The sequence below is a fragment of the Protopterus annectens genome, chromosome 6.part0 (assembly GCF_019279795.1).
Source record: "Protopterus annectens isolate FY-2018-M chromosome 6.part0, PAN1.0, whole genome shotgun sequence".
NCBI classification, from domain to species: domain Eukaryota; kingdom Metazoa; phylum Chordata; order Ceratodontiformes; family Protopteridae; genus Protopterus; species Protopterus annectens.
In genome coordinates, this window is record NC_056737.1 from 170,571,891 (window position 1) to 170,594,327 (window position 22,437).

At 34.6% G+C, this 22,437-nt stretch overlaps 1 protein-coding gene across 1 annotated transcript in view; it reads right to left on the minus strand.

The window, feature by feature from the left end:
- LOC122803789 (extracellular calcium-sensing receptor-like) overlaps nt 1-22,437 on the minus strand; it is a 244,216-nt gene that overhangs the window by 51,246 nt on the left and 170,533 nt on the right. Inside the window, exons 5-6 of the mRNA XM_044073476.1 lie at nt 19,300-20,193; nt 16,998-17,094 (exon numbers count right to left, since the gene is read on the minus strand). Coding sequence (XP_043929411.1) covers nt 16,998-17,094; nt 19,300-20,193 — 991 coding nt within the window. The remainder of the gene's footprint in view (nt 1-16,997; nt 17,095-19,299; nt 20,194-22,437) is intronic.

The following is a 22,437-nucleotide window of genomic DNA, read 5'->3' on the forward strand; positions in this document are numbered from 1 at the left end:
CTTAAGCCCTTTCTCCTTTATCAACATATCTAAAGCTAATCTTCAAAACTGAATACAAACTCATCACTGTCTTAATTTAAAGAAACTAAACTGGCTTGAACTTCCAAACCTAATACTCCTACAGCAACTAATCATCACTTTTAAAATTCTACATTACCCTCCAACACACCCACACTAAATAAACTCATCACACTTAGATCAGCCTTGAAATCTCATAATAAATCACCTAGGTTCATGTCATCTTTTCCTCTGACCATGCTGTTATTCTGTCTCTTGGTTCTTCTATCTGACCTTACTAAGTCCATAATATCTGTACCTAAAGAAACTGCATCTCTGTACTAACCTGCATATTTAACACTTTATATTAACCTTTCAGCCAATACCTATTTGTTGTCATGACTAGCTACTAGTGATAAATTGTTTTTTTTATGATACTAAAGCTTTTCTGCTCAGCCCCCTGTCTGAAATTTGATTGTCATCTAATCAGATTAGTACAGGAAAAATGTATATGCATTTGAATAACTGTAGTGTCAATGGACATGTATCCAGAACAAATGTAAAATAAAATAAATAAAATAAGTTCTGATGTACTGCGCATGCATATGTTTACACAGCACATCAGAGCTGTGGGCGGAAGCAACAGAGAAAGCAAGATAGCAATATCTCTGTTGCTTTTTACAAAGTGTCTTGTTATGTTAAAGGAGTTTAACACAGCGAGACAGCTTTAAAAAAAAGCAACGGAGAAAGGAAGATCTCTGTTACTTTTTTTAAAGCTGTCTCGCTATGTTAAACTCCTTTAACATAGCGAGACAGTGTGTAAATAGCAACAGAGATCTTGCGTTCTCTGTTGCTGTAAAAAAAGACTTATACTAATGGAAAAAGTTCGGGTGACCGGAACTTTTTCCATTAGTATAAGTCTGATTTACAACGTGCACTCTGACCAATCAGCGTGCACATTTTGGAATATTAATGGGGGGTCGTTGTATAATATGCATTTCTTGGCATTGAGTTTTAAGCTGCAGCTTTTGTATAAGCCAGCCTTGTGAACCCTGAAACCTGTTCATTTAATTTATGAGTTGGTTGTGTTTATTGTATGTGTTTTTATTACAATTTTCTGTACTCCTTATACATTTGTTTGATTTTTAGCATGTTCACAGTTAGGCAGGTCATCTAGCTTTGTATGCAGTTTTGCTCTCTTCATTTCAATTTAAAAGATTTAAATATTCTGCCTATTTCTCTAAATGTCTATGTTTAATACTGTATTCTTAATGAAACTGTTACACTAATGGTGGCCCAAGAAGTCAAGAATAATTAATAATTAATTAACTAATTAATTAATTAATTAATTAATTAATTAATTAATTAATTAAGAATTAAGAAGTCAAGAAGAATTAATATTCACTATAATAGGATTAATAATATAATAATATAATAATAATATAATATAATATATATAATAAAATTATAATAGGATTAAGTAGTAAATACTGTATCTCTGACTTTTAAGGCACACATTTTTGCATTTCTGTTCATATCTTAATTTATTAATTTTTGTCAACTGTGTATACCACTTCTGTGTTTCTGTGTGTTCCTGACAAGGGCATACCTTTTTTCTGTCTGCATATGATTAACAAACAAACATTAGCAGATTAAACACACAACTTAGGTCATGCAGACTTTCTACAAGCTTTAATAGGAAATACATTAAAATAGAACAAGTGCTTTGGCAGTATGCTTTCTACTGGTTTTAAAAACATATTAAAAACAAATACTGAATCCACAGCAACCATTAAATAACCAGTCAGAAAGAAAACCTAATAACCGACCCCTTACAATAAAAAGATATTTCATATTTGTGCATAGAAGTACTTGTTCTATTTTAATTTATTAAAGTTTGTTTAAAGCTTTTATAACTTGAGTTATGTACTTAATGTATATTTTGCTTAATTTGATCATTTAAGTGTAATTTAATTGAATAGTACTTTGTTGTTGTTGTCACTGCTTATCTTCATTGGCAGAAGTTATGTGGAAAGTTTATGTAGCAGAGAGATATCACTACTTAGGAGCCGTTTTTGACTTGGGGGCCAAAGTTACAAATGTTGCAAGTGAAGATGGAACTAAAAGAAACAGTGATTGTTTTATCTTACAAGATTGTTTGGAAGACCTGAGTAGGAATTTGCAAAAGGAAATTTGGTATTCTACAAATATGGTGTTGCTGCAGAAATATTTGATGTTTGAGATTTCTCTCCAAGATTTGCAAGTGATGGTTAAAGTTTGCTTTGCATTTGGATTGGAAAATTTGGATTTGCAAAAGCAGTGGAAAACGCAATCATTAAACTGCTTAATGGAGTTTTTAAAAATTCTAGTAGAGTATGAACAAAGATAAGTGAACAAGTTAACAGTGAAAAATTAATAGTTTATTGGATGCTATGATCTATGCTTTTGTTTCCTCTGGGCTTGTTGATCAGCAGAAAGACAAAATTAAGAAATGCCGAGCAGAAATGAGTGTTTGAAGAGAAATTCATTCTACAACAATGGCACAAATTCCGTAGAGGTTGGAGAGACTTTGAAGAAGGATTGCAGAAGGGAAGTCAGAGTGCATCTCCCTAAGAACTTAGAGAAGAATTAGAAATCATGGGCAAGGAAGTATGGAATATGAATGCCATATGTCTTTGGAGATATCTTTGGGGGCATCTAAAACTATGACTGGCACTGTGGAGGGCCTGTCGATTAATGGCACTCAAGAGGATAGTAATCTGAATAAAAGTGTGCGGAATCAGTATCATCAGATACATCAGCAAGATTGGCATAGGTAAAAATAAGAACAAACAAGGAAAACAGTTACAGTTTTGATAATGGACTGTTTAGTCATTGGTGTTTTAATGAAATGGATAATATGGACTCTCATTTTGTTATACCACTGGAGAGAGGTAGTGTACCAGAAGGAACTAGTAAACATTTTGCAGAACTGTTTAAAATTCATTCCTATTAGTAGGTTGCCATTTGCTGTGTTAAAACTAGATATTTGATTATTTTTGAGAAGGCTGTGACCAAGATATTATTTTGCATGCAAAGATCGAATAGTTGTTGGGAACAGGTGTCCATGGGATGAGTAAATACAGAAACCTAATTTAAAAAGCAAGCCTCATTTCATTCCTCATTTTAACAAGTTAGCTTCAGTGTTTTATAATATTGTGTTGAAAGATAATAGTAATTATATTAATATTTCTAAGAAGTATTTTGTTAAATATAATTTAAATAAGGAAGAGTGGGATGTGTTAAAACAACTACAGGGTGATGAGAATTTGTTGGGTAAACCTGCTGATAAAGTAGGGAACATAGTATGACTAAACTATTTTATTTATCAATGTGCTATGCTTTATTAAGTAATAATAAAGTGTATACAAGAATTTGAGAAAATCAATTAGTTGATATACAAACGTGTCTGCAACATTTTCTGGTGAAAATTGATAGATGTTTCTGCAGTTATGGAAAGGATTGGGCTATATTTATTGTCATTAAAATCTAGGCTCCCTGTATTTTACACTCTACCAAAGATATATAAAAGTGTTAACTCCCCACCTGAATGACCAATAGTGTCCCAGGTAGGAAGACTTTTGGAAAGCATGGGTATAGTTTGGATTTATTATTGCAGGCTTTGGTACAACTAACCTCTTATGTAAAGGATTAATTTCATTTTTTTTTTACAAATGATAAAAGTACATTGGCAGCAGGTTTATTTATTTGTCACCATTAATATTTATACTTTTTATTCTTTGATTAAGCCTAATTTAGGACTTGTTGCAGTAAGATTTTATTTACAAGTTCCTATGTAAAAAGAAGCCTGGTGGCTTTTTGAATTTTGAAAAAATAATAATTATTTTTATTTCAATGGAAAATATTTTAAGTAAATATGTGGGACAGCTGTGGGGGCTAAGTTTGCCCTTGCATATGCTTCATTGTTTATGGGGAGGACTGAAGAGGAGGCGTTGCATAGGGACATATATTTTGTTGATAATGTAGTGTTTGATAAAAGATACATAGATGACATTTTTGTAGTAAAAGGAGATAATGTTGATTTTAGGAACTTTTATGGTACAATTTAAAAAAATAATTTTGATGTTATATTTATCTTTCACAAAGAAGTAGTTTATCTTAATATTTAAGATGTGAGGGTTTATGTGAAATATAATAATACAGCCACAACTTTATATACAAAGCTTACTTCTCTAAACATATTCTTGTTTACTATTAGTTCAGTGTTGGTGTCCTGCATGGTTTTCTGTATTATGAGATTCAGTATTATGAGTTTTCAGTATTCTGAGCTTTCAGGATTTTGAGTTCAGGATTTTGAGATTCAGGATTTTGAGCTTTCAGGATTTTGAAGTGAACCTATATATATATATATATATATATATATATATATATATATATATATATATATGTAAACACTTCATTTTCTACACAGATATGAAACATTTTAGTAAAGCTGATAAGTAATGTCATTTCTTTGATATCAAGGGATACAGCTTTTTGCAAGATGAGGTGGTCTTGGATTGTTTTGCAGTCCTAGTCTTGAAGGACCTGTCTCACTGAGGGAGACCAGTGAGGAGCTGACCTGCTTCAGTGCGGAAGAACAATGAGGGGCTGACCTTGGTCACTTCAATTAGGATGTTAGGGTACAGCTCATAATGCTCCATTGAGCTCCTCAGTAGGAACTACAGAGGCAGCAGAAGCATTTGTCTCATGCCAATTTTGGAAGCATATGACAGTCCTGCACAATACTTAATACATGTCACTGGAGATGTGTAAGGAAAAACTAGTGAATAAACAAAGACCCTGATCCCTCATTGTGATAATGCCATGCTCTGGGGGTGCTGCTGCCTTTCCCCTAGGTGGAACAAATGGAAAACTGAGTGTTTGGCGGGCAAGGAGACTTAATCATCAGAGGTGAAGTAGCATAAAATGTTTCAGTCTTTAATCAACTGTTTAGTGGAAAATTCATAGACTAAACCATGCTACAGCTCTTAAATGGACTTCTGAAATATCAGTAACCACTCCAACAAGAATTCAATAGCTTGTACTATACTTTCCTATGAAAATATAGCACCATAAAAGTCTAATCTACAGTAGTCTGCCATAGTTAACATTAATGAGCTGGCATTAAGCAAAACAATATGGTTACTTCCTATTCAGATTTCATACTTGTATAGTTCAAAGTGAAAATGTGAGTTCTTTTCATGCTAGTTAATAATTATGTACGTCAAAATTATTTTCAAAGCTGATTTCAATATAGCACAATGGTTCTATTGTTTCATTTTATATTAAGGAGTTTAAGCTATGATATCAGAGATTTTCCAGTATTTGTAGAAAAAAATTAAAAAAATAACTTTACAGTAAAATACAAGTTCCTTTGCCATTTTCATGTTTAGTTTTTCACACATAAATTTGTCCAAATCTTGAATGGCTTGTGAAAATATCAACAAGCAATTATACTCTACAAACAAAATCTCACAGTTACTTAAATAACAAAACAAAATAATCAAGTTTCACACCCATGCATGCATGTACACATATACAAACAAAGGCAGACATAAGGAAAAGATAAACTCAAGTACTACTACATACCAAGTTACCAGCCTCCCTCTGTTTCCTACAATGATAATGATAAGTACACTCCTCATCTTAAAATGGCGTTTAAAAATGCTCACAAAGAATTTAAAGGCAGCAGCAGTCAGAAAACCACCAAGCTATGGACTCAAAATGGCAAGTGATATCAAAATAATTATAAATCATTCTTTGACTATGTTATATAGTTAAAAACAGCACCCATCAATGTGCTGCATTGAACAACAATGCTACTTGTTTTAATCCCAAAGAAATAACTACTTTTCTGCCCACCAAATTTATTGTGAACTTCTCCTTAAATGACCAGTTCCTCAGGCCATGACCCCTAAGATAACTTTGAAACAAATCCTAGCATGTTCTATGTTAAAAAGAAAAAAAAGAAAAGACTTCCAAGACCCCTGATAATCAATGAAAGAATGTAATAATTAGTGCAAGGTATGGTCTGTCAGAATCTCTATAAACCTCTTTAACATAAGTCTTGCAATACAATAAATCCTTGAAGCCTGAACAATATTCATCAAGATGTCCCCTATATAAGGGAGGTCCAGTTACTAACTCTGGTAATTGCATTCCTATCTGTGATCCACGGAATGTATTATTTCTGACCCAGTGAACCTACAAATGGATATCAGCTTAATCTCTACATCAAGTTGGCTTTAACATAGGTAACTTTTACCTTTCTAAATTGTAAACTTCTTTGAAATGGTAATTGAAGCAGTAGATGATAGTTATGTGATACATACTGTCTATCTGGTCCTAGCCAAGGCTTTTGATATTATACCCCATGAAGGCATTTTTGACATGCCGGGGGAATCTATACTTCAAGCCATATGTAGTGAGGTAGATAGCAAACTGGTTGCTGGACAGAGTGCTTGGCAATTCAGAATGGAAAAATGCAAGAGCCAGGGTTTCTCAATGTTCAGTGCCGGGTCATCTTCTATTTTGTATGCATTTCTGTGATCTGCAGACAAATATCCTTTATATCTGGTTAATAAAGTTTAATGATGGTTATAATATAGAGGTTGTAATTAAAGCCCCGACTGAAGTGAATGCATTCCAGGAGGAGCACGGCTATACTAACAACCTTTGCAAGGACAACAGCATCAAATGCAATGCATAAAATACAGCACAACCCATTTTAATAAAAAATAAATGAATAAATAAATAATAATTCCACAGCATACCTTTTAGATGGCATACTTCTTAAGAATAACACTATTACGAGAAATCTAGGTACCTTAGTGAATGATTCCCTATCTTAGATCTTCATATCTCCAGTGTAGTTAGAAAATTATTCTACCTAGCTCAACAAATAACCAACGGCATCACATCCAGAACAAGAGAAGTCTTAGTTCCTACTGTACTCTTCTCATTTTTAACCCCTTATTGAATATAATGACCCCACTTCCTATGTAGGTATCAAATATAACATCCAGCTGTAGAGATCACAGAGGTTTCCTAGCAAATATAATTGCAGGAGTCAAGTCCTTTAGTTATCCACACTAACGGGTCACCGCTGACTCCTCCATGGCAATCTATGTTTAGCCTATCAAGCCAATGAAGACCTATCTTCCTATACCAATTATGTATTTTGTAGAGCTAATGGTTCTAAAAACGATAGAATGGACCTGAGTTTGTATCAATACATTAATAGGCAGATTGATGAAACAGGTTGTTATTATAGCAATAACCTATGCCTGGGTGTGGGTAATGCGGGATTTACCCACGGTTGGCATGATCAAACAAAGACAACCGTGGGTAAATCCCGCATTACCCACACCCAGAAGTGGGTTATTGCTATTATACTATGACATTATTTAAGAAAATAAATAATTACTTTTCTTAAATAATGGCATTGTATAATGCCTCTTTGCTGCCCTTCCGCAGCTGTCTGGTATCCGTTGCAGTTCTGATGTACTGTGCATGCCTACGCAGTACATCAGAGCTGTGACCAAAAGCAACGGAGAAAGCAAGATCTCCATTGCTTTTTACTGTTTCGCTATGTTAAATGGGTTTAACATAGCAAGACAGCTTTAAAATAAGCAATGGAGATCTCCATTGCTTATTTTAAAGCTGTCTCGCTATGTTAAACCCATTTAACTTAGCGAGACAGGTTTGATGATGTATTTTTGCTATTCAGGGGTGACCTCCATGAAGCTGATGCCTTCATTACTTCTATCAATTCCACTACTGAATTTCTAAAATTCACGTATAAATTCTCTAGTCTAGAAATTGACTACCTGGACATTAAACTGACCAAAGATGCCCAGACTTACTCTTCTACATCTCAAACATTTTATCATAGCAACGTGCAATTCTTTTTTTTTACATTTTTCATCAATCTCAAGTAATTCCTTACTCATTGACAAATTTGGTTCATTTCTAGATTTGTTTAAAAAAAAAAATTTAATTTAAGGAGTTATTACAGTCAAAGGGTACACCTCTACTAATAAAGCGTATGTTTCCATGTGGTTTCCATTCAGACAGACGCGGTCCTATTCCATTGCTTGAATTATATGAACTTGAGTGAGTGGTCACTCAGAACAGATGCATTTATAGTGTTTATTTAGAATATTTATCTTTCTAAGAATAAGAGATTTTCCCACCCTTTAGACATACTATAAATATATATTTTTTATAGTTTGTATTTAGGTATATACATGATTTTAAACACACACCTACAGGAAAATGATGTTTATTGATGTGTTTAAATTTTGTTATAAAATGTTTTGACTTTTAATGTACTATACTATTTAATGATTTAAAACTGACTTAGAGTGAATAGTAGTTGTTTTTACTTGAAGAAGCTGTGTAGTACATGGCGAAAAAAAAAAACTAATAAATTAAATTTTATAAAATTTTTTTTGCTACTTTTTGGGTCTAAAAAAGCAACAGAGAAAGCAAGATCTCTGTTGCTTTTTACACACTGTCTCGCTATGTTAAAGGAGTTTAACATAGCGAGACAGCTTTAAAAAAAGCAACGGAGATCTCCGTTGCTTTTTTTAAACCTGTGTCACGATGTTAAACTCTTTTAACATAGCGAGACAGTGTTTGAGACTTATACTAATGGAAAAAGTCCGGGTGACTGGACCTTTTTCCATTAGTATAAGTCGATTTACAACGTGCATGCTGGCCAATCAGCGTGCACGTTTTGGAATATTAATGGGGGGTCATGGTATAATGTGCTATATTGCACACCTATGCAATAAACTACCCCTGCAGATTAAGCTAAATAGCTCCATATCTACATTCAAGACTAACTCTGATAATTGACTAAACATTCGCATATTTTCCATGGGTGTATCTTGTGTATCCTTCCTTAAAGCAAGATGTAACTCTTGCTGGTGGATGTCCTAGTTAACCTGAAAATCTGCTAAATGTCTAGTATCTAATAATATGTGAATCAATGAACCTGTAAATTAAAAGTGAATGGCACCTGGAAACCTGTGGCTGCCTTTGATTCCAATAGTTATCACTGAAAAATATTGCACATTGTCTCAGTGTCATTTCTGTACCATGTAAACAAACTAAACTGCACACTCCACATGAAAAATAACATATTGTAACATATATCAAAAGTGTTCTTTAGCTGTGCTAATTCTTCATCCTTATCTCTACTGACATTATACCAAGCAAAAAATAAAAAATATGTCCCACTCCTCAAACATCAATCAACCAATAGCAAGTGATGTATCATTTACAATGACCCTATGTTCTTCTAAAGATAAAGTTGAAAAGCTTATAACAGCAGCATATCTGAAATGATTTATTTCCCTTTACCTGACATACATTCTGTAGCTATTAATGGATTCATAGAAAAGTCTGAAGTTTGGAACTAAACCCTCCTTAAAAAGTTTTATGGCAAAATGATTAGCTCTTTTTGTACTAGAACATTATCATTTATTATTGCGGTCAGCTGTAACTAAAGTGGCCTTTTGTGGCTAAGTATGGAAATTAGGTCAGTCTCCTTAACCTTACTGTGGCCTATTCCTATATAACTGAAAATACACCTACAATTTATCACAATTTCTGCAAATGTTGTCTTGATCTCTGCATCATCATCTTCTTTCATCTGTTCCCGTTAGGGATTGCCACAATGGATCATCTGTTTCCATTTCTTCCTGTCCTCTGCAACTTACTCTGTCACACAAACCACCTGCATCTCATCTCTCACCACATCCATAAACCTTATCTTAGGCCTTCCTCTTTTCCTGTTACCTGGTATCTTCATCCTTAGCATCTTTTTCCCAATATACTCTGCATCCCTCCTCAGCACATGTCCAAACCAGTGTAATCTTGCCTCTCAGGTTTTGTCTCCAAACCTTTCAACCCGGGCTGACCCACTAATATACTTATTCCTAATCCCGTCCATCCTCGTCACACCCAGTGCAAATCTTAACATCTTTAACTCTGCCACATCCAGCTCTAATGCCTGCCTTTTTGTCAATGCCACTGTCTCCATCCCATATACCATAGCTGATCTCACTACACTCTTGTAAACCTTCCCTTTCACTCTTACTGGTACTTGTCTGTCACAAATCACTCCTGACACTCTTCTCCACCCACTTCATCCTGCCTGTACTCTCTTCTTCACCTCTCTTTCACTCTCACCATTACTCTGAGCTATTGCTCCCAAGTATTTAAACTCATCCACCTTCTTCACCTCTACTCCTAGCATCCTCACCATTCCTCTATCCTCCCTCTCATTCACACACATATATTCTGTCTTAGTCCTGCTGACCTTCATTCCTCTTCTCTCTAGATCATATCTCCATCTCTCCACCTGTTTTCTACTCTCACTACAGATCACAATGTCATCTGCAAACACCATAGTCCACGGTGACTCCTGTCTGATCTCGTTTGTCAACCTGTCCATCACCATTGCAAATAAGAAAGGGCTCAGAGCTGATCCTTGATGTAATCTCACCTCCGCCTTAAACGCATCCGTCACTGCCACCACAGACATCACCACTGTCACACTACCCTCATACATATCTTGTACCACTCTTACATACTTCTCTGACACTCACAACTTCCTCATACAATACCACAACTCCTTTCTAGGCACCCTGTCATATGCTTTCTGTAAGTCTACAAAAACACAATACAACTCCTTCTGACCTTCTCTGTACTTCTCCATCAACACTCTCAGAGCAAACATCGCATCTGTAGTGCTCTTTCCCAGCATGAAACCATACTGCTGATCACTAATCATCACATCCCTTTTTAACCTAACTTCCACTACTCTTTCCCATACTGCTGTCTGCATGAAAAATTTGGTGAAGTTTTATACCAGATGCCCTTCCTGATGCAACCCTCCCCATTTATCCGGGCTTGGGACCGGCACAAAGAAATGCACGGGCTTGTGCATCCCCAGTGGCTGGGTTGTTTTGATCTCTGCATAAAACCTGCAAATCTGAACATTTTTTTTATAGTTTGTGACATATTTTGTCTAAAATGATGAAACCATTTACTTAGTTAACAAAGAATAATATGTTGTAGTCTGTGGTAAGGAAGACTGAATAAGTCAGATCTCAAATGATTTATTCTATTCCTGGTTTCATTATTCATTCTGTGTTAGTGTCTGTGCACATTTTTCCCATGTTAAAACTAGTAGTTAAAGAATGTTTTTGTGACAAAGAACATTTATTTATTCTTTCCTTCCTTTCTTCCATTCTTCTGGGATAGAGCACTGATCATATATGACCATTTTCAGGGTCTGCCAGGACAAAATGTGACATACAAATGAACTTACCCAGTAATTCTGCATTGAGGCATTGAATGGCTTAGACAGGGTGAATTTAAACAAAAAGATGAAAAGTTGATATTGGCAGCCCAAGATAGTGGATTATCCACCAGATGATTCACAAAATCCATAAAAAAAGGAAGGAGATATAGATAAATGGTGGGTTTTGTGGTACAGAACTAGAAACAGTTACACATCTTGTTGCAGGGCGTAATAGACGCATGGCTGCAGGTTTGTGCACTAAAAGGTGTAATAATGTGGCAAGGTTGTTACACTGGAGACTTTGTAAAAACTGCAACATAGAGGCAGATGAGAGATGTTGGAAATATGAAATGCAAAGGATTGTTGTAAATGATTAAATAATGACTATGTGGAATGAGCCCATACCTGCAGCTAAGAAGGTAGAAGCAAACAGACCAGATATTGTAGTTCAAGAGAAAAAGGCAGCTACACCTTTGATTATTGAAATTGCTATACCCAATGACTACAGTGTCTTACAAACTGAAAGACATAAGTGTATAAAATATCAGGGCATGCAAACAGAAATGAGAGCAGCATAGAATAAAGATAGATTTAGTTGTAGTAGCAGCAACTGGACTAATAAAAAGAATATTCAAACATATCTAAATATGCTACTGATAAAAGTAACCCCTTATGAACTGCAAAAAGAGGCAATTCTCTGTACATTGCAGGTGACGCGAAGACCAGTCATATCAAATGTCAAAGACTGAAGCAAGACTGATTTCATCAACTTTACTTTTGCCCTGACTTGGGAATGGGGTCCATTCCTATCAGGTATGTTTAAAGCAAGGCATTTTGAAAAAACACAAAGTAAACTGTTGTGGTGACATGGTTACATATACAATTAGTAAAGCAGTTAAACAACTATGATAGTGCAGACAAATAGCTTTACCACAATGACATAATCTAAGATTCTACATTATGAAAGAAATATACAAAAATTACAATAGCAAGGGGAAGTAAAGGACAAACAGATGAGAGTGTAGATGATGACAGAAGGTAAGAAAGAGGAAAGGAAGTAGAGAGGTGATATTATGACAAGAAGCTTAAGTTAAACAAAAAGTGTGAGTAGAGCTGAAGATGTCCTCTTTCACATCAATGAGGCAACCACTTCAAAGTTTGTTCTGTTTGACAGTTTCCCCTAAATGAAATACTTTTCTGTTTGCATATGTTTTCCACAAAAGGCCAGATGAGTTGGAAAACCCTCTTCAGCATAGGCCTAGTGAAAAAAATCTTCAAAAATGCATCAATCAGTATACAGTAGGCATTGCTACAAGTGTACATACAAATATACAGCATAGCTGAACATATTTGTACAAGGTACATAGACAAAATAGAACATTTTATAATACTTGCTCATAAGACAATACTACACATTAGTAGGTGATACTACGATAGTAATTACAGGGGCACAAATCATCATCTAACATGGCATATACTTAATGCAAATAGTAGTATATCATTTCACATTGTGGAAACATGCAGAACAGTATATAACACTGCAGTAGAACGCATTGCTTTCTGGAAACAAAAATGCAGTTTTTGAAGGATGAGGTTTATAAAACATGATGTTTTCAATTGAAGTCAACTAAGATTAAGTAAGGGACACTGAGCAGAAGTTATTAGTGATTAACTAAGGTATAGTAACTATGTCTAAAATCAATGTCTCATTTGACTACGTGGAGAAAAAAATGGAGACTGTCATAAAAAGGATAGGTACAATGACAGATCCAAGTATTCTTGAAAAATGATTGTATTGAGGACTTGAAAAGATTGGATTTGCTGATTTTTTGAAAATAAAGCTAGTATGGAGGTCTAGATAACAGAGCTAGACGATACCAGTGAAGAAAATCCTTAAGGAATGGGCAGCTGTCAGAGAAGTGTAAAATTGTGTATGCCATTTTGAGATGACAGTAGTTCAGGTAATTTGAGTATTTGAGCCATTTGAAATGCTTTACGGTTGTGTAATGGTGGGTTCTGTTATTAGTAGTGAACTTAGATATTTTATAATAGCACTGCTCAAATTTTGAAACTGAGTTGAATGGAGATTTGTAAAGCTATGGGCAGCATACAAGAGTGTGATAAGCAGGCAGTTGCTGTACATTTGCGAGTGTACCCTGTTAAGTAGGATTTGCCCTCTATAGCAGTCCATTTGCTTTCGTGACTGCATGCTTGACATGGAGATGAGACTTTAATATTTAATCAGTAAAAATATCTTAACATTTTGGGTGGGAAATATAATCAGTTAAGGTACCACTGGAGTAGAGAAGGCTGAAGTTGGATTTTACATCAGCGCTGAACTTGTGAACAGCTTTAGTTTAATCTTTTAGGGTTTATAACAAGGATGGACTATTTCAGCCAGGCTCCATTGTAGGCCTAGGAGAGTTGGGTGAAGTTCTAAAGCTTAGGAATTGTTTTGGCATTGAAACTAATGATTGAATTATCATCATAATATATATGGGCTGGTTAGTGGAGGCAAGAGGAATCTTGTTGATGAATATGTTCCAAAGTAGGGGCCAAGCACTGAGCCTTGAGGAAGACTAAGTGGTATAGGAAGAAAGGATGAGTTGGATTATTGTCATTTTAATCAATGGTTTATATTAGTGAAGAATGTGTTAAACCATTCTAAGACAAAGAAAGAGAGACCAAGGGATGAGAGTTCTCAGAGTAGTTTGGAGCAAGAAACTGTATCAAAAGCTTTTGTTAAGTCAAGGAACTGCATTGTTGGGCCTGCTGATTATTTGGAAAACATCTATTTTGAAAAAAATGCATTTAATGGGAGTGGCTGCCTTCTTTTTCTGAGCAATGCTGATATTTTAGACTTTTTATAGTAGAAAAGATTAGCCTTGCTCTCAAGAGGTTTACTGTGTATATTTTGATGGACAGCAGTCTACCACATTACTATATGACTGATCTGCTTGACAGTCTGCCTATTCTGTCCATTTTATTGCATCTCATACCATTGACAAAACCGTATCCACTGTGACTGCTTGGTAGCTATTTGTTTTCTAAATCTAGTATCTTTCAATAAAACCTGCAGTTTATTCAGTACTTTTTTTACTTGAGTACTACCTATCTCCCGTTATACCACACTTCTCAAAGTGCACACATCACTTAATATCTGGTTATAATCTGCAATCATTGTGAATCATATTTAGGGATCTATATGAAATTTTAGATTAGCTTCCAAAGATTGTGTGCATTCTAAAACAAAACTGCACTTTTACTACGATATACACAAATATATTGAAAATATGTAGTAAAAGTTGAAGTCCATATCCTAAATGATTTGAAGAAAAATACAGTTTAGTAACTAGTATTACTTTAATGATGCATCAAATTTATTATGTTTACCTTCTTTGCAGGCTCACTTGTGTCCTTCTTATGTTATTTATATGACTGAAAACAGAAGATTAGTTTCTGTGAGCTGAGCATAGCACTGACAGTAAAATAAAGTTGTGTATGCCCATACCACAATTCTTGCCCTGCAGACTGTCTTTGGGAATTTTAAATCTTGTTTTCTTCTGTATAATTTGCATTGGTTTCATTCATGCTTTGTGTATGAATCAGCTTTTTTCCCTTGTCTGGAATAGTTTGTTATAAGTTATTTATTTTCTTCCCCACTATGTATTTGTTACATTATTGTTAGTGTAATTCCTATATTCTCCAGCTCAGCTTTATTGATGTTAGTCCTTATTTTTTCTGGATTGTTGTTTGTTGCTACTTATTTTTCTCTTTTATCTGTCTTTCTCCTGCAAGAATGATCAGAATATTTAGCCATGTTTTCAGCAGTGATATTTTGTTTGGGTTACCTTTTTTAACATGTTTGCCTCAAATACACACAAAAATGTAACCAGCAGGCATGTCTTAGTCTTCCCTGCTCAGCTGACAGATTAAGTACAAGCAATTAGAGTATGCTTGATATTTGGCACATGCTCAGTCTTTTGCAAAACAAAAGGGAAATTCAGAGGGATACAGGTGGAAACAAACCAAATCCAAACACCAAAGAGCCACAAGCAACAATGAAATGAAGAAAAAATACATTTATTATCACAGAATTTAGTGCTTTCAGGACATCGTGTTCAGTCTTATTTACTTCACCAGCAGCTTGCAATGATGATTTAAATGCTCATCAATAAACTGTAAGTCAAATAAGCTGATATTTGCACTGCTATAGATTGTATATTTGCACGTTTGAATCATCTTGAATGCTATCCTTATTGAAGAGACAATTTGCAGTGCACTTCTCACCTTGCTTGCCAATGGTAATATTTACACTGCTTGTAGTAACAATGTATCTTGTACTAGATTACATACTGTGGTACCTAATTAACCAAAAGGATACTAGCTTTGTGATGGCAGACTACCCTCTAACGTCACATCATCATAGGTTATACTATATAGTAATTAAGCTCCCTAAAGTGTTCTCATAATAGTCGATTAAAAAAATGATTAGATCCTGTGTGTCTGGCAGATACCATATTACATAATAGTGATACATTCCAATATAGTTGAGTGAGTGTGTCATCCTATCTAAAGAATTCTGAATGGTAAGAATTTCTTAATAGTGTGGCTATTTAGGAAGTCTGTATAAAGAATTTTAAATGGTATGTATGTTTAAATACATGTGACTATTTCAAAATTGTTAACACTTTTTTTCTTTACATCATAAATAATACTAATGGTCATGCTTTCTGGTTACACAGCACTGTCCACAATGGTTAAATTGTCTTTTTATGAATACATTTGCTCTTTCTGTGCCAGTAACTTACATAAAGACCCATTATGTTTTCTGTTCTTTTATTTATTTTTTTAATATGTCCAGAACTACCACACAACATATTATTTATTTAAGGAGACATAATTTGAGAAACATCTGCTTCAGTCTGAAGTAATTTTGTATGCAATGAGAATATTGTGGAAAATTTTTAAATTATGTGTAAAGCATTCTACAACCATAGATAGTCCATGTGTAATGTACAAGTGCCTGGGCAGACATCTGAATGCCATTCTGGATAAAAATAGCAGTCTGAAATTTTATTTACTGCATTATTGAATGCTTTGTTTCTTTATGGAATCTAATCCCCCATAAGCGTGGGACTTCCAGGGTATCCCTGCATGTAATATAACTTCAAAGTTATATCATCAAGTTTGTATTATTGTACCATGTCAGCTCTGTGTTCCTCAGACTGTTGTCATCTCCATTCCCCTTTTACTCCACTGTTTGATTCTGTTGTCTGTTGCTCATCAGCTCTTTCCCAGCTAAATTTGTCCATCTCTTCCCCTCTACTGAATTTAACTCCTAGCAAAAGCTCAGCTGAAAGAGCAGAAGGGAACATGCAATGGGCTGACCACAATTACTATCCTTCACTTCTGCAAGGGATGTTGCCAGCAAACAGCACCCACTCCTTCCTGAAGCATGGGAAGTTGTTCCTTTGGTCTTGATCAGAGAAATCACACTTCCCTTTGTGTTCCCTGATTACCATCACATCTTCTCTACCCCATGGGAGAGGTAAGTGAACATGCCACTTTAGTCCTCAACCTCTGTGTCTGACTGGTATTACAAAAGCCACTAATCAAACTTCAAGCCCTGAACACCTACGGTTCAGTTAGGGCTCCATCCTTCTGTACTGGAGAGCCAGGCTTTGTCCTTCCCATTCTGGTTTTCTTTACATAGAATATTTTTGACAACTTCCTCCCTGCATTTCAAGAAATGTAACAAATAGATTAAGGATGAACAGTCTAATACTATGTTATTTACTAAATCTAAGTGAACTGTGGAAACACAGAAAATGACACGGGTCCCACGTTTTTTAGATTTCAGAGATGATTTACTCAGGTTCTTTAACACTGTGATGCTGCATTCATTACTAGTATACCAAAATTAAATCAGAATGTATATACTTTGACCTGCTGCCTTTATATTGTACAATTTAACAACAAGCTCATAAAAGTACAGTTTGCATTCATAAACATTTCCTTTTTTATGTAGTACTCTGAATGGATCCCCAATGAATAAGCAAGCTTCAACATTTCCTAGCATCAAATGATTGAACAGAATAGATTTACTGCAAAGGCCCCCTAAGCAGTAACTAATCAGCAGTTAATGGCTTTTTGTTCATGAGACAAATCTCTTTATACCTCATGTGTTATATACTATCTCCACAGTTGCACAACCATGGGGAAAAGAGAAACTTCATACTAAGGTGAAGACAGCTAGCAAACAAACCTCACTGCCAGATTCAGACCATAATAATGACAGCTGAAGAAAATACATCAGGAAAAACAAAAATCAGACAGATAAATAATTGACTAGCTTGTATAACAGCAACACGTATGGTGGCCAAACTATATCTATTTTTTTAATTGCTAAATGCCACAGCCAGCTTCACATTTAACAGCTAAATAGTCTTGAAATGCCTTGCAGCTAGCATTAATAACAGAAGGCTCAGAATCAGGCCATGTATTGCTTTTTGTCAGGCCATGACAATTATTCTTCTAATGACTTCTCAAGTTGCAAGATACAACTAGTTTTATTGAGTCTTTCTTTATTCATTATATCTGACGTTAAATGCATTTTTAGAGATTAAACATTGTCTGTTAATTTTGTACTAAAAATCTGCCTTCCATATCCAGATATTATTTACCCATTAGTCTGTGCTAAACATTTTTATCACATTTTATATTTTATAATTCTAAAAGGTCAAATCCCTAATTTAAACTTAACATTTTAACACATCTAAGACATTTTTTTAAATTCAGCCTATCTGTACATTCTGATTTAAATGCATTAGGTAATAATGAGATGCAGCATTCTTTTATTTTGAGCTATTTGTATATAAAATGTATACATAGTTTAATGTGATAGTTGTGCAAATTGAAACTGTTGGACTATTTGTATTTTTCAATTAGCAATCCTTTAAATGTCAATTCATTTAAATTTTTAACATTGCATATGTTACATAGTGATATTTTTATTTAACCAAACGGTTTTATGCAGTTTTCCAGTTGCCTGAATAATCAGAATGCAACTATATATGCTATTGTTTTAATAACTGAAGCGATCATGTGTGTTTTTAGGTCAAACAATGCTATATTTCCATTCTCTTACATGATGACTTAAAGCTATTCTTTATTTATTAGGGTACCATAAAATACTCAAACAAATGTTATTAAATTGTTTATAGCTTTCTTTAGAAGGAACTAAAGAAGCTGTCAGCATAATGTATAGTATTTTGAGTGAAACAGACAATTTTAATAAAATCATCATTTCTTTCATAGAACAGAATATAATAACCTATTACATTGCTATTGTTTTAATATTGTCCAAGATATTTTTTATAACTCACTGCTGATGTTTCATTACAACTGCTGGAAAGAATAACCCCTAGAAATGTTATATCGTTACTAACCCATTTAGACTTGCTATTAATTTTTTTCTAAGTAATTTAATACTTTGTTAACTAGTAAGGCATTGGTTTTATTCTGATGAACTTTAAACTTGACGTGAGTTCAAAATATTTTACTGAAGTATTTTATATTTACTAGTGAAAAATCATTGCTTATTGTTAACAGTATATTCTTCTCAAATATAGTAATTTTGTAAGTATGTTGAAGAAACAAGAATTTTGACCATGTTAAACAAACTACTCTGTGCAGGCTGTGGGGAGTTCTAGAGATACTGAAAACATGATTTCCCTATTCTTTCTGATTTGACTACTAAATCAAATAAAGCTGACTGATTCCAGAAGCATTGCTCTGAGGTAACCTATTCGGTTCATAGGTGAATTGTTTGCTATCAAGGAAGTTCTGCAGTTCAGCACCGGAGGACACAATGGTGAGTACTTCAACAACTACCAGATATTGTCTATATATATTTTCACCTTATTATTTCTTAAATGCACCTCTTCCCATTAAGTAATCTCTGGTGTTCATCTCAGGCCTGAGAAGGATAATGTAACATTTAGGAATAAATATACAAACAAGCAAAGCAGCACCTGAGGACAGAATGGCAAACACTTCCACAGCAACCATGTACTTCCCCCGAGTGCTCAGGTAGGCTGGGATGAATGACATCCATACAGAGACAAAAATCAGCATACTGAATGTGATGTATTTAGCCTCATTAAAGCTATCTGGGAGGTTCCTAGACAGAAATGCTACTGCAAGGCTTATTGTGGCTAATAAGCCCATATAAGACAGCATACACCAAAATGCTGTAGATGAACCTTCATTGCATTCTATAATGATCTTCCCTGTTACAGAAGTTGTGTTTTTATCCTGGAATGGAGGGCAGATAATTAACCAATTGGTACATATTATAACTTGGATAAGTATACACAGTGTAACTAAAGATTTTGGCAGCCTGGGGCCAGCATAATTTTTCAAACTGCTGTTTGGTTTGCTAGCATTAAAGGCAATGACCACCACAACAGTTTTGGCTAAAACACAGGAAACAGAAAATGTAAAAGTAATGCTAAAAATAACTTGGCGCAACATGCAGGTCAAGTTGGTGGGTTGTCCAATGAAGATGAGAGAGCAGAGGAAGCACAGTACAAGGCTTATGAGAAGAACATAGCTGAGTTCACGGTTGTTTGCTTTGACAACAGGAGTGTTATGGGACTTCACAAAGATAGCAAAGGCATTTATAGCAGTCAGAGCCATGAATATGGGAACTATGGTTAAAGTTCCCCCAAGGGGCTCTGTATAAGAAAGGTATTCCAGCTGTTTCATAACGCACTTGTCTTGTTTCACATTGGGCCACTGATCACTGGGGCACTTCAGACAAAAAGTAGAATCTGCAAAAGAAAGCAAAGGAAAGTTTATATTTAACACTGCAACTTCACACCATGCTGTTCAATGTCATAGTATTATACAAAATGACACTGTTATACAGAGAGCTCATTTTTGTAAAAAAAAAAAAATCTGAATTCAAACTCTGTGTTATAGAAGCAGCATACTTTAATAATTAAAGAGACAGTGAAACAGAAATCTCTGCAACATCCTGCCCTTTATCGTGATCACTGCTTTAATGCTGATATATAAACAAGCTGTATGGGTAAGGGAGCAAGGTTGGTAGAATCAGATACAACTGTGTCACCACAGCTCATATAGCTATCAGCTAGCTGTTTAGCTGTATGTATAAAATCTAATTTTCTGCATTTCTATACCTTTTCTGCAGTCCCGGAATATCTATGAAATCTACAAGATATAAACGCCTAAAAATAACTGTCCTATGCAGAGCTGGACCCAGAATGATGATCACAGATAAGGTAACATGATGGTTTAGTGGCAGGTTCTGTTCCTTAGATCTCCAAGGCTGGGATCCATTCCTGGCTTCTGATAATAGTCTATGTTGAGTTTGCATATTGGGTATTGACTGTCTTTGGGTTTTCCATTTTCGTCCCAATTATATGGTGGTTGATTAGTTACACAAACAATTTTGTATTTATTTTGCACACACGCATACACACACACACAAACACATACACACACACACACACACACATATATATATATATATATATATATATATATATATATGTATATATATATATATATATATATATATATATATATGGTTTATTATTGTTTGTGCGAACTACATTCTATTGGCAGCAGTGAGACGAACATCAGAATGTTGAGTGCACAAACAATAGTTAATGAGATAGTCGAAGACACTTATGTGAATGCACTACTGCATTTGTATAAGTGTAATTCGGCTATCTGCACGGAGATCGCGGTACAGTGGGGATTGGAGATTCATCCATATTGCTACTGTAGTGTGATCTCAGAGTTCGAATATATAAGTAGGGGGGTGTGGGGGGTGCAGGGGGGCTTGCCCCCCCTGCAAAACCATGATATGCTGTATAGGAGTCTGATTTACATCAGCTCCTATATGACTATCATGTGCTGGTTTCAACAACAATGTCGAATCAAATGTGTCGGGCATTTGGTTCGACATTGTCACTGCTCATTTTTTACATTTTCGGTGTTACTATTCATTGATTCGAACGGCAAGTGTTTTGCCATTCGCAGAAACAATAGTAAACCTAAATATATATATATATATATATATATATCTATATATATATATATATATATATATATATATATATATATATATCTATATATATATATATATATATATATATATATATATATATATATATATATCCATCAAAAACTATATGCATGAAAGGGCATCAAACACAGCTTGTAGAAAAGCACCTTACTTAAAGAAACAAAAAACTTGAAAACTTGTTTATTTTTTGAAGGTGGCAAGCCCCTCTATGCTACCCCACATCCCCTGCCAATTATGCAGAGATCACAATACAGTGGGGATTGGGTTAATTCTCCAGTCCTCACGATACCAAGATTCATGCAGAAATACAGCCAGCAACTTCAGTCAGCTGTGCTTGCCAGAGGTTTAACGAGATCAAAAGCTGACTTACTTTTAACAAGTTGACTGGAACTCATATATCTACATCTGTATCTATCTACTTTATATATATATATATATATATATATATATATATATATATATATATATATATATATTTATGGGTCTACTTCTAAATTTAAAAGTTTCAAAACTTTGAATTTCTTTTGGTCTTGAAACTTTGAAATGTAAATAAAAAAAAATAAAAACAAAAAAAATCTTTTTTTATGGTACTGAGGGGGGGGGGGGCAAGCCCTCTGGCACCCCCCAGACCCCATGTTAATTAAAATTCCAAATCCAAGATCACACTACAGTGATGAAAACAATAAATACAGCAGTCCGTTCTGTACATTGATCTCCATTTAAATGGTTTGAAGTTTCAAAACTTCGATATTATGGTGTCGAAAGTAGACCCATACACACACACACACACACACACACACACACACACATATATATATATATATATATATATATATATATATATATATATATATGTACACACACATGCACATACATGCATATTTGCACATGGTTGAAAACAGTCAATGGACACCACCCCTTTTAATTTAGCAAATGATAAAATAAAGCAAGTGAACTC